The following is a 12,782-nucleotide window of genomic DNA, read 5'->3' as shown; positions in this document are numbered from 1 at the left end:
GTCTTACATACAAAACAATAAACAGACCTGAACTTGTAAGGAGAGCTGGCTCTTCTCCTTCTCCTCTCGAGCCAAAGCCCTTTTCAGCTCCTCCACCTCCCCCATCACCGAGGCTCTGCGCAGCTGCTCTTTAAGCTCAGACACCTCCTTCTCCAGGTCTGAGCGCTCTGTAACAATCACAGCTGTAAATAGATGTGGCAATTTGACTTGCTATATATATATATATATATATATGTTCTTTTACCTTACTGTAAGTTCAACAGAATGAAGTGAATAAATGTTTTGTTTTTTTGCTGCCACATATGAAACTGCTTTTTACTGTCTAATAGATCTTGGCAGGGAATGTCAAAAACAACTGCTAACATGGAAAGTTGTCAAGTTTCAGGTAGTAGAGCAAAATGGGCATGACATTAGGCAAAACGTTAAAGGTGAACTGCTGGGTTACTACTAGTAAATACATTTATTGTTCCATAGTGCCAGAATACCTTTGAATGAACCTTGATTATGTAGCATTTTCTGATGGTGTTGTTACAATCGAGAGCTCTATACCCATTGTGGTATAAACACCTAAATTTAACAGATACTGCAATTTAATTAAAAAAGAAAAAAAGTTTTAGTCTATTATATTAGTACACATCAAATGCATTTAACATTTGGCCCTTTAAACTTTTTATGAGTACCAAAAGATTTCCCCTTTTTAAATATTTTGTCTCTTGAGGGCCATCTCGCTCGGAAAAATGCATTCATGAACCATTATTCACCACCATTTTGCAGTGTTTCCATGGTGTTAAAATACACTTAGAGGCCCACCATAGCCAAAGATTCTTTCTTGTTGGAAATATTAAAAAAGTCCTTTATTGGTTACATGGGATGAGCCAACGTGTTTCGACAAAGGTAGCGTCTTCGACAGGGAAACACGTTGGCACATCCCGTGTAACCAATAAAGGACTTAAAATATTTCCAACAGTGAGCCTCATTCCTTGACCACTTTTTTACTCTTATCACATTAAGTTTTTATATTACAAGCGCGGTCATCTTTGTTAGCCTTTGAGCCTTGTCCTTGAAAAGCACCTATTTTGGACTTTTAACCAAGAAAACCCCCTGAAGCTCTCACTTTTTCTGTGTTTTTAATTCTTTGTCTTTTGTTTACCACCAAGGTAAAAAGAAAGGTGAATAAGCTGTATTTATATAAGCATAACCAAAAGGATGATGTTATGTGTTATGTTTATCTCTGCTAAAACAACTAGTAGCTGTTCAAATACAACTCTACAATGAAAGTACAGATTTCAGATTCCTCCTGTTGCTCCCCCCTGTGCTGTGACCCTCACCTCTGGAGTGCTGTGATCAGTTACCTGTGCCTCCCGCTCCGCTTCCCCTCTCCTCCCTCTCAGTGTGGGGGCCATGTGGAGGGGCAATGGGCTGTGACGACTCCAGACGGCCCCTCTGCGCTTCACTGTGGGCTTTTCTGCTCCTCTGCAACTCACCACGCATATCCTCCACCTGTGGGTCAGAACGAGGGTGAAAAATCACTCAAGAAATAACATGACAAAGTTTATCCAAATGGTGTAAAGTTTTCAGTTCAAATATTCAATTTTTTTTCATTGTTTTTACGCTTATTTACAGAGTTTTTCTGAGGGGAGAATGTAGGGCATGTAGACCTCAATTTTCAATTTGATTTCATTTTGTCTTATGAAAAACAAACAACAATGGCTTTCATTACTTGTTTCCTGAATACAGACTTTTCATCATTGTCATTTAACAGCAAAAATTGTAAAATTTCATCCTCCAAAGTCTGAAGTATGACTCAGACTACACGTCTTTACTGACAGGGGAAAAGCTGTAGATCTTTCCATTAAAATATGATGACAACTAGGAAAGCCTGAAACTCAATCTCAATTAAAATTCAATCCATTGCACAGCCCTTAGAGAAAAGCATAATAATCAGTCATGTTGGTTATTTTGAAAGTACTGTCACAAGCTAGTTTTAACAAATCTCTGGCATCAACAAGAATGTAACCTATTGTTGTTTTTTTTCCTTTGTAAGGCAAAACACAAAACTGACACATTTGAATTCATTTGATCATTTTCCAATCCACAGTTTTAACACACCAATAATGTCTCGTTTATCAAGTACTTTAGTAAGAGTTTACCAAGATTTTAAAATAATAGTAGGGCCACAATAGCAGACATGCATAAGAAGTAGTGAAAGTTCAAACAATTTAGTATTCAAAGTACAGCTGTGAATGAAGAGAGGGATCATCCCATCAGGAAGCCCAGCAGAAGAGACTGACGTAGCTGGGTCCACAGTGACTGACTCATTGTTTAAACAGAGCTCTTTGCACTAAACCTGCGTCTTAAAACACCGCAATACCAACTGCGTCGTCTGTTTGAAATACCGCGGGGAGATTTCTTCAGCCTGCATAACAAGAAGACCAAACAAACCTGCTGAACCAAAGACTCTCTGCTGTCCTCCGACTGCTCCAGAAGTCTGCGGGCTCGGTCCAGCTCCACCTCCATCTGATAAGGACACAGTAACATACAAGGAGATGTTAGGATATAATGCTACAATAACACACAATGAAGAGCAATGTAACAGATGTTTGAGGTTATGGAAAGCAAAATAAACTAATAGATTGAGTTAGTTAGGTAACATGATACAGAAAGATAGAAAGATCTGCCTTAAGCGGACAAAAATCCAGAGTGAATATATAACTGGACAATTTGTATCTTAAGATAATAATAAAAACAAAAAAGAATACAAAAAAATGTTAACCAAGTTAGTCTAAACCTGGATTTATGGATGCATTGGATTTGTACAAATGGCCTTAAATGTTTGTTGAAAATAAATTATTATCATCATTAACATTTAAATAAATCTTTGACAAAACAATTCACTGGACCAAGTTATAGAAGCACGATTAAAAAATGTCCTAAAACTGAAGTATTTTCTATGGTAAAAAACATGGCTTGTTCTGATTTCAAATATTCAGAATAACTACTTGTACGCATTTAATGAGTATAGTAAATTTGGCAGTAGGCAGAAGGTCAAGAACCACTCTACATTTGTTTATATGAACCCATTTACCTTGGTCCTTTCTCTTTCCACTTGGAGCAGCCTCTCAGTGATGCTCTCATTTCCCTCCTTGGGTTGGAGTTTGTGGTGTTCGGGAAGCTGCAAGAGAAAAACTCAAATTTAACTAAAATTTAAGACGGCATGTATAAAATGAGTGAAGGACAATGCAATACACAATTCAATAATTTATTTTTATAGCTAGTAGTAGCAGTTTTTGGTTTGTTTGTGTCGTAATGTGTGTTTTTATGTGGGTTAAAGGTTTTTGTTTGTATCCTTTTACATCTATTGTCAACAATATTCACATTTATAATGCAAAACCAACAGAAAAATGTTAAGAAGATATTAGTTGAAGTTTATGTATCAGACAAATATAAAATAAAATAATTAAAAACAATAAAATTACCCCGAAAAATGTAGAAATAGAATTTTTTGCATTTATTTGGAAGATTACAATATCCTTTCCCCCCCTTCTCATTTTTAACCTGCTCTTTTTGCTGCATTTTCTATTATAAACGATATACATTTTTAAATAATCTTCCCACCTTCATCACAAATCATCATATGCAGGGTGCAAATGGATTATGGCCCAAATGTAATTTGTTGAATAATAGCTGTGAATTATGTGTAGGTAGAGACATCTTCACATGCATTGACCAAAGTGATCCCTGTAATCCCTGTTCATGGGTTTCAGCTTCCTGCTAAACATGACATTTTGAGGTCCTTTTCTCATTCAACAGATATATTTTGTTTTAAATAGATCATTCTATTCTATTCAATTAATTCTTCATCATTCTGACACCTATAGAAAGTACCTACCCAGTCATAAACAGCTTGTGACCAAATCTGTTTTTTGCCTATGTGTTGTATTTTCTGTATATCTGTTTTTTGTTGATCTCTGTGTGAAGCACTTTGGGCGGTTTGTAGTAAGTTGCATCTTAAATGTGCTATATACAGAAAATTGAATTGAAATGGAAATGAATTGTGGCATTTGCATTTCTTATATATATATATATATATATATATTTAAAATAAAGTCATGATAAACACCAAAAAATTGCTAATATTGTGAAGAATACTTAAGGGTTCAGATGCCACTACTTTACACAGAATGTGGTTATGAATTACCAGCTGCTAGCAATAACATGCGCCAAGTGACTCATCATCTCTTTGATTGTCGCAGCAGGCCCATCGGTGGGGAATAGATGCGCCCTTTGCCTCCTCCTCTGCAGCTTTTTTGTACTAAAGCATGATTTTACTTTTCATTTCCACATTCTTGTTTATTTAATCTTAATTTTTGGACAAATGTATTTTTTTTTTTCCGAGTGCTTCGGGCTCTGCTGGTGTCCCATTAGGCCACTACAGAAGAGAGGCAATGCAAATGAGTTGTATGTTGGTATCTTTGCACTTTTTTAGGTGTTGTTCATATAAGCTACAGGAAGAGAGTGGCTACACAGTGCCCCTCTGTGGTCAAACTAAATACTGACCTACTCCAACGGGATAAAGAACACGGGTAATACACCTTTAAAGCAAGATTAACTAATGCATGCCAATCCCTAGATACTGAATTCAAACTATGGGGGAAAAGAGTTACTAATCACAAATGACTTATGTGGATATAGAACTGAATCCATTCAAGAAAATTATAAAATTTAAGAGTGAATAGTTAAGAGTGAATACGTGAATACTCATCCAAGTACCTTCTTCAGTTCAGGTTTCTAAAATACATTATTATCAATTTCAACACAAAATAATAGTATTTGTTTATTATACCATGTCGTCTTATGTTATCTCTGACTTAGGATGAAACTGTTCAGGGAAATTGTATTTTTTTTTTTTTTTTCTCGGTATTGATATTTGCTTAAATGAGTATCTAGTTTTGATACTAGTTTTAGTATTGATCCGATTTTTGATACTTTTCACAACCCTACTGCCTTATAAATTAAACAGTAAAACCGTATTTCCTGCAATTTATTTTTTCAAATTACATCTTTTTGGCATTTCCTTTAGCTTCGATCTATTCGTGCAGTGTGATGTTTTTTCCATAGGCTTCTGTTGAGGTAAAATGTCTGCCAAAACTAAAGTGCACCTAATGACAGGGCTCCGTCTGTGCTATTAACGCTTTTAGACGGTTACACAACTAAAAATAAAGGCAGTGATTGGCACCAAATGGGAACGTAGCAATTGATTACTTACTGCTGCATCTAAGCATTAGCAGCAGTGCTCAAGTCTAAAGCTAATCAGCGAAATGGCTGACAAAGAAGGGAGGCTTTGAGGACAAGAGAGTGGGAAGATTACTACTACTGGGACCTATGTGTGGACTTATTCACATGTTCCATAATCCCAATTTATTAATAGTTTTCAGCCTTGTGTTTATTGGCAGCATTTTAAGTACTTTTCATCATGCAATAGATGGAATATTTAGTTGAATTGTTAATTGCCATGGCACCAATGCTCATTTTTCCTCACTCCAAAAGCTAGAGATAACAATGGAATATTTGGGAAGAATGATGGCGTGATTGAGGATATAATACTTATTTTTGAAAAGACGAACAAGAGAAAACCAACATGAGCAGTTAATATTAATCAATTAATTTTAGATTTTCAGTACCATGGGACATTTAAAGGCTTACTGTTTCTTATAGGGTAGCTAGGGCAATTTGGTTTACAGAGGTCTAAACTACAAGGTCTGCCAGTTTTATACATAATGCTACTCATGCACAGAACATTAAATACAACTGAAATGTTTGAACTGTTTTGCTAGCTGTGATCATTAAATTTATTACATTGTGAACTGAAGCCCTATTTCAGAACCAAGTTAGTTAATTTTTGTGATTAGACCATAAGGGCAATCAAGGTCTTTTCAGCACGTGTTAAAATAAAGTTCATAATGAGTTTTCACAGGCTTCCTCATATGAAATACTCAAATCACAAACCAGTGACTGTATTAGACATATTCATGGCCAAAGGTGTTAGATTTCATATTTGCCGATGTCCGGCTCCTGACCAGGCTCAGTGCTGAATGTGTGAGCTCCCAGACAGTGTGAGGAAAGAGAGGTGTGACATGACAGGATCACATTAGTGTAGTGTCACCTCCTCAACATGGCACATGGCCGCTCGCCGCTCCGTCCTCCTACCGCGCTCTGGGACCCTTTTCTCCGAGGTCAGTTCTCTCTCCAGCTCCCTCTCCAGCTCCAGCTCCTGCAGACGCCGTTCCACAAGAGACGAGACCTACACGTGGGAAAAATGATAATGGTAAAGTTGAACTAATAATTGGAAAGACGGCGTGATAAATTGGACATCAAGGGTAGTCTGACAAAAATATCTATTACATGTGCAGAATGGGTAAAATTAAATGAAATGAAAGTGCAGCAGCTGAATAGCCTCAATCATGAATACTTGGCACCTCTTTTGTCTAATAGAGGAACACAATCTGAGAGCCAGACCAAGGCTGATGAAATGTAGTCAGTGACTTTCCTACATTGTTCCATTCGTTTCCTGGCCTGCTCTACAATTGTGCATGACACAACATACACATTACAATACTTATATTTGTGGATTTTAGACACATACATTTTTAGCATGCATTGTGAAGGGAACTTACATTTGCCAAATGACATAATAAAGGTTTTCAAACAGCAACATTTGTATTCAATATAACCCTCCCCATTAGCTTCAAGCAAGTGTGACTCACTGTTTCTAGCATAGAGTATGTTTTCTAACATAACTGTATTATTAAAATGTAATAACAATTAACTTTTTTGTCAAACCAAGTACATTATCAAAAATAATTGTAATCAGTAGGGATGTTATGGATTTTTTGAGTTGATACGATATCCGAAATTTGACCTCCTGCTATGGCCGATACCTGATATTTAGCTATACCGATATTTAGTTGTAAAATCCATAGCAACCCACAAATTTATCTTAGGTTGAGGCAAATTTCAATACAGATATCAACAAAAATACATATATACAATATTGCAAATCAGATTGAGCTTAAAGATTAAAGAAAAACTTCTTTCCTTCTTTTAATGGAAATATTTTGACATAATACATCAATGTGCTACCTTTGTACTTAAGATCTTGTGAGGAAACAGGAAATTAGATGAGAGCGTGATAGATATATCTTATTAATGCGACTGCAAACACTACGCTGAAGAAGTGCGATTTCTTTGTGTAATCAGGAAGCATCACATCCACATAAATACCTTTATCTTGTCAGCGTCAAGATAAAAAATATTAAACATGTCAGGTGGAACCACACACTCATCCAAGCAGAGGTGCTGGGAATAAAGTTGAAGTGTTTGCTAGACATTTTTACAACAAAAACCCATTGGTCTGTTTTTGAAATATATGTGCATGGGATGTTTTCATCCATCAATGGCTGTGAGGCGTATAAATCCTCTTCGGCTCTCGCTTTTATTCTGACGTTTAGAATAGAAAGCATATTTTAAAAATGGTGGAATAGGCAGCCACAACTCACTGCATCCTGTCTTTGTGAGGCTGTCATATGCTCCGAGAGGTTCTCCATTGCTCGCCGCGTGTCAATATCGGCCCTATAAAAAAGACAAATTCAGAGAAGGGGAGATATTTACGCAGCAATAGGAGTTCAGAGGCGTTTAAAAACCCTTTTCCCAAACAGCACTAATCAAAATGAATGCATGATGTGAAGCTTCTAGAAATAATTATGCGGATGTCGGGCTTTGAAATACGGAGGAGGGTCAGAGCCGTGTGGTCAGCAGCATCGCGGGGGGGGGGCAACGATTTTAATAACAGCAAAATGTCAAATTTTAATGGACAGCAAGGAGAGGACTTGACTTTCAAAACTCTCTGGATAACTTTAGTACCATGACTTCATAATAATTTGTCCAAGATGGGGGATTGTATTTGCCTTTAAGATAAAATAATAATACTTCTAAATAGAAAGAAATGAATGAAGTTATGTCTGCTATGTTTGTAAGACAACTGTAAATCATAATTAGAAATCCTTGAAAGATATATAGAACAGTAGCTCTAAGTTTTCTGACACCTCCTTGTCACCATGGAGATGTTATTGCTTTGGCTGGAATGTTCCCTAGTATGATATTAAACTTATCGATGACAAGCAAATGACACTGCTAAGCCAATTAACAGGTCAGATCTGTGGAGAGGCAAGCCTGTACACTGCAAAAATGCATGTTTTTTAAGAAATGTTTTGGGTATTTTTAAAACACCTGTAATTTAATAATTGCAATATATAAAGAGTCAATGCCAAACTGAGGAACATTCCAGGAAACACAATACATCTCCATGGAAACAAGGAGGTGGGGGTCCTTTAGAAGAAAAGTTACAAAGTGCCCCTGTAAGCAGTAAATTAGTGTCATTCTTAAAAAGGTACTTTGTATATTAAACGGTAAATGGTCATATTTTTATATAGTGTTTTTCCACCTTCAAGGCACCGCTAACCCTTTCACACATACATTCATACGCCGGTGTACACAGACACCGGAGCCGAGGATGGTTAAGTGTCTTTCCCCGATATCTGAAAACATACAATACCTATTTCTCCTGAGAATTTCTCTTCCCAGGTCATCTGCTAGTCTTTGCTGGTCACTACGAAGATCCCTCAGGGACTGGTGTAAAGTGTGGATCTACAACCAACAGACACAAAATACAAACAAGTAGAAAAACAAGTTTACAAAAGGAATATACAAAAGGAATACGTAAGAAAAGGATAAATATTCCAAGGTGTAATTCAGCAGCTGTGAAGGTATTGCAGCCTGCCCCCTGATGGTAGACACTAATACTGCAGGAATAATAATTTTCTTTCACACCTCTTCTCCTGTCAGCTGAGCATCCTTGAAGCGAACACTTGAGTGGGACCTCCTCCTTCGTTCTGGAGAACTCCTGTAGTCTCTCAAGGGAGAAGTCGGGCGAAGGCGTCGACTATCTATAATAAAGTAAATAATAGAATTCTTCAATCTATTTTATTGAGAAGCACATGCAAAAAAGCTTATAATAAAACTGCATTGCAAGTCAGGATACTAAACTATATCTAATAATAAAGAACAATACAAAAAAGCAAACAAAGTCACCATAAAGTTGTACCTGATTCAGAGTAGAGATCTAGGTCACTTGTGTGAAGAGGTGAGGCTGAAGCAGAGGCACTTTTGGTCCCGCTGCGCCCGCTCAGCCGCTGGGCCTGCAGCTGGCTGATGGAGTCCTCCAAGTTTTCCCTAAGCTGAGGATAAAATATAAATGAGCACAGTGTTGCAGGAGGTTTGGGTCACCCTGTACAACAGTTAGTTCATTTTATCGCTTGCATTTAGAGACATGTACACAAAACTTACAGCTTATTCAAGACAATAAGACCAAGCTCACTGTGGTTTGATCATCATTACCTGAACCTTGGCCTGTCACAACAAGTAATTTTAAAGAGAAATCCTGACACAAAGCAGGATAATCCCAGTAAAAACTTATTTTTAAATAGACAGTATCATTAAAAGGCCTGAGCTGCAGCAAGTGGCAAAATGAACCAATCATTAGCCACAAAAGTTATTTATTCAACCCCCTACGGCTCAAATCTTTTCGTGTTATTTAAAAATGGAAAAAATCTCCCGACTTTTGCAAATACATTGTACACGCACTAAAAACTGAGCCCCAATACATACTGTTCCACTTTTCATATACTGAAGTACAAGTCGATCTAGTAATTATTGTGACAGGCCTATCTGGACCATACTGACATCTTCATATTAAGCTTGTGTTTACTCACCAGAGCCATGGCTTCAGCTTGGTCATCTGTATGCTCCCTGTACTGACCAAGCATTCGGTCAACTTTATTTAAGTTTTTGCTTGTGCTCTGCAACAACACAGAGAATGAATTATCTTTACAAACATGATATTATCCCATATTCAAATCATTTCTGCTTGTGTTTCAGGGTTCCAGAGCAAAAAAAACCCCCAAAAACTTAAGTATAAGTATCACATGAAAAAAAAAATCTACTTTAAAATGCCTGTTTGATATTGTACTTGGATAGTAAAAAAGTAAAAGCATTTCGCACAACTTTTTAAGATATAATAAATCTTCAAATGTTATGATGTTGATAAAATTTCTGCAAAATTTTGCAAAAACAGAAACAATAGCGTTTTTTGTTCAAACTATGAACTGGTTAAAAATAAACCTCTCAGGCTTTTCAGCAAGTCTCAAACAATAATACAAAAAATATTTTCACTTTTCAGTCCAGTTAAAGAATGCAGTGGAGCAGAATGTACAGATACCTGCTCTCAAATGTAGTGAAGTAAAAGTTAAAAGCATCCACTTCAGGTACTTAAGTACAGATCCCTAAAATGTATACTTAAGTACAGTACTTTACTACTTTTCCTTCGTTACGTTCCACTACTGCAATTTATAATTCATTCATTCATAAATCACGCCGTGCTGTGCTACTGAGTAAGACAGTACCTGTAGAGTATTTGCCAGAGTGCTGATTTTACTGGAGATCTCAGAAGTTGGGGCATCTCTTGCTCTGCCTCTGTCACGGCTCTGTCTTCGGCCCCTCACCCTCTGGCCCCGGGTCCTCTCATAAGTATCCGACTCACTGGATGTATTCATACTTGAGGACATTCCAAGCAATCGTGAAAACAATGAATGTTTCCCTGGTTTGAGGCTGTACTAATCGTCCATGCTAGCTCCTGAATGGGTCCATAATCGCATTAACACACAAACTACACAGGATTTGCACTTTCTTCCCTAAACCTTTTGTTGTCATTGTAAACAAACAAGTTGCCCGTTCACTGAGGTCTTCAAAGTTAGACATCTACCGAATAATATACATATGTAGTACTTTAAAGTTTTGTTTTGCATCACAGACCCCTCAGATCATTGTTGTTGTAACCGATGATGCTCTTCGTTAGCAACAAGTGGCAAAATCTCCATCGGCGTTAGCGAGCTAGCTCCAAGGCTAACTATTCCTCTTTGCTCCCAGGAAAAGTTAAATTCCAACCAGTTCATACATGCAATAAACGCTTAAAATGATGAGTATTTGTTATACACTTTGAGTAACAAAAGTATTAAGTTGCAGCTGATCTCCTGCCAAACAGAAAACTCTCAGCTTCACTGTGCTATGGCAACTCAAACTAGCCGCGCGTGAGCAGCAAAACAACCGTCTGCATACGCTGCCGCAAAGCCTGACGGGAAATGTAGGCAGCGGGCGCGGGCACAGTGTTGGAATATATTATTTGCGAACTACATTGTCCAACCAGTATCCATTTGCGCCAGTTTAACCGCCGCTTTTCTAAACTTCTGGAGACAGCAAACAAGACTAAACTGTAAGGTAAAAATAAATTATAAACGCAACGAAACCAACGTTTAATATACAGTATTTTTACATTATTACTATTATTTTTTTCATTCATTATCTAATTCCGTTAATGTAAAGCTACTTATGTTTTGTCTTATGTGCTATCTCATCCTATGTAGGTCTACAATATATACTAATATTTGAATCTAAGCCCAAAAGTCCACCCTCTCTCCAGAAGACCACCTCCAATCCTCCTTCGAGATGCAGCAGCTGCCCTTTCTACAGCATCCAACCTCCAGAACCACTCAGAATCTCATTGAGCCTGGTAAAATAAACTTCTCACTCTCTCTCTTTCATTATTTCCATGTTAGGTCAATCCTAGTGGACTTTTACGCGTATTTGGAGACTGCAAATTCACCAAAGGACCATTTATTTGGGAAGTTATTTTTACTGTGCTTTGAGTATGCAGGTGCTGTTTGCGTGCGTCTTGTTTTCGCTGTTGACGCAGTCCACGTGCGCAATGGCCGAAGCTGAAGCGTGTCCAGACTCGTGCGAGTGCGAGCCCGGGAACAAAATCTACTGCGTCGGGATTGATCTTATTCCCAAGTTCCCAGCCAGTACGGAGTATCTGTAAGTAGGCGTACACGTGTAAAAGTCATCCATCTGTTTTTCATGCATTCTGAAACCCGGTGCTCTTAAACCCCAAGGAAAAACCATTATAATATCATGAATATTCCCACAAAGTGTTCCCTAGGGGGCTGTAAGGTGTCTGTCGTGTTAAGCAGTTATTCCCTTTAAGGTACATTTGTCTTTTGTGCTATTATTAATATGGATAGAGTCAGAGCGTGTCCTTGGATAGGTAAAGGGTATAACATCATTTAATGGCTGCAAAAGCTGCTATGTAAATTATAGAGGTGTAGGCCTATGTGGGAGGACTATAAATGTAATGTTAGTTGAGAACAATGTGCACGGAATTGCTTTAAACCCATAACTTTCTGAGTATTACACAAAAAATGTATTGTTATAGTATATATTTTTACATTATAAAATAAAATAATTTGGGAAAGCACCATAGCACTACACCAATGACGCCTTACAATGTCCTACTTTTACAATGTTTTATGTTTTTACTTCACGCATTGGACATTATTCATTTGATCATTAGAGGTAGGGACTTTTATACTCTATTGATCCGAGCCTCAGCCACTTATGTAGGATTAGCTGCCCTCTCACACAGGCACACACATTAATTAATGCAAGGACTAAATCAAAGTATAAAATGTCAGTATTGGAGAGTGGATCAAAACGCCAGTATGCAGATTATTGGCTGAATACTACAACTAAGATTTAGGTGATTTTATGTGGAATATGGCATTTTAAATCATAAAACATCAAATACAGAATTTTGTTCACATAAAGATGAGCTA

The 12,782-nt window shown here is 37.3% G+C and overlaps 2 protein-coding genes across 4 annotated transcripts in view; one reads left to right on the top strand and one right to left on the bottom strand.

Annotated features, from left to right (window-relative positions):
• LOC117392553 (centrosomal protein of 128 kDa) overlaps positions 1-11,192 on the bottom strand; it is a 60,528-nt gene extending 49,336 nt beyond the window's left edge. For 2 of the 3 annotated variants that reach the window (XM_055232348.1, XM_055232347.1), the window contains exons 1-11: positions 10,518-11,186; positions 9,828-9,914; positions 9,161-9,293; positions 8,887-9,002; positions 8,612-8,703; positions 7,557-7,629; positions 6,164-6,301; positions 3,086-3,172; positions 2,443-2,517; positions 1,353-1,500; positions 28-167 (exon numbers count right to left, since the gene is read on the bottom strand). In XM_055232348.1, the coding sequence (XP_055088323.1) occupies positions 28-167; positions 1,353-1,500; positions 2,443-2,517; positions 3,086-3,172; positions 6,164-6,301; positions 7,557-7,629; positions 8,612-8,703; positions 8,887-9,002; positions 9,161-9,293; positions 9,828-9,914; positions 10,518-10,679 (1,251 nt within the window). In that variant the 5' untranslated portion in view covers positions 10,680-11,186. Of the gene's footprint in view, positions 1-27; positions 168-1,352; positions 1,501-2,442; positions 2,518-3,085; positions 3,173-6,163; positions 6,302-7,556; positions 7,630-8,611; positions 8,704-8,886; positions 9,003-9,160; positions 9,294-9,827; positions 9,915-10,517 lie in introns of all 3 variants that reach the window. The other variant, XM_033990648.2, reaches the window with a different exon arrangement.
• Positions 11,193-11,730: 538 nt separating this feature from the next.
• tshr (thyroid stimulating hormone receptor) overlaps positions 11,731-12,782 on the top strand; it is a 31,520-nt gene continuing 30,468 nt past the window's right edge. Inside the window, exon 1 of the mRNA XM_033990829.2 lies at positions 11,731-11,985. Coding sequence (XP_033846720.1) covers positions 11,819-11,985 — 167 coding nt within the window. The 5' untranslated portion in view covers positions 11,731-11,818. The remainder of the gene's footprint in view (positions 11,986-12,782) is intronic.

The sequence above is a fragment of the Periophthalmus magnuspinnatus genome, chromosome 24 (genome assembly GCF_009829125.3).
Source record: "Periophthalmus magnuspinnatus isolate fPerMag1 chromosome 24, fPerMag1.2.pri, whole genome shotgun sequence".
Taxonomy (NCBI): Eukaryota; Metazoa; Chordata; class Actinopteri; order Gobiiformes; family Gobiidae; genus Periophthalmus; species Periophthalmus magnuspinnatus.
Note: the sequence above shows the minus strand (reverse complement) of the source record. Positions and strands in the feature narration are given on the sequence as shown.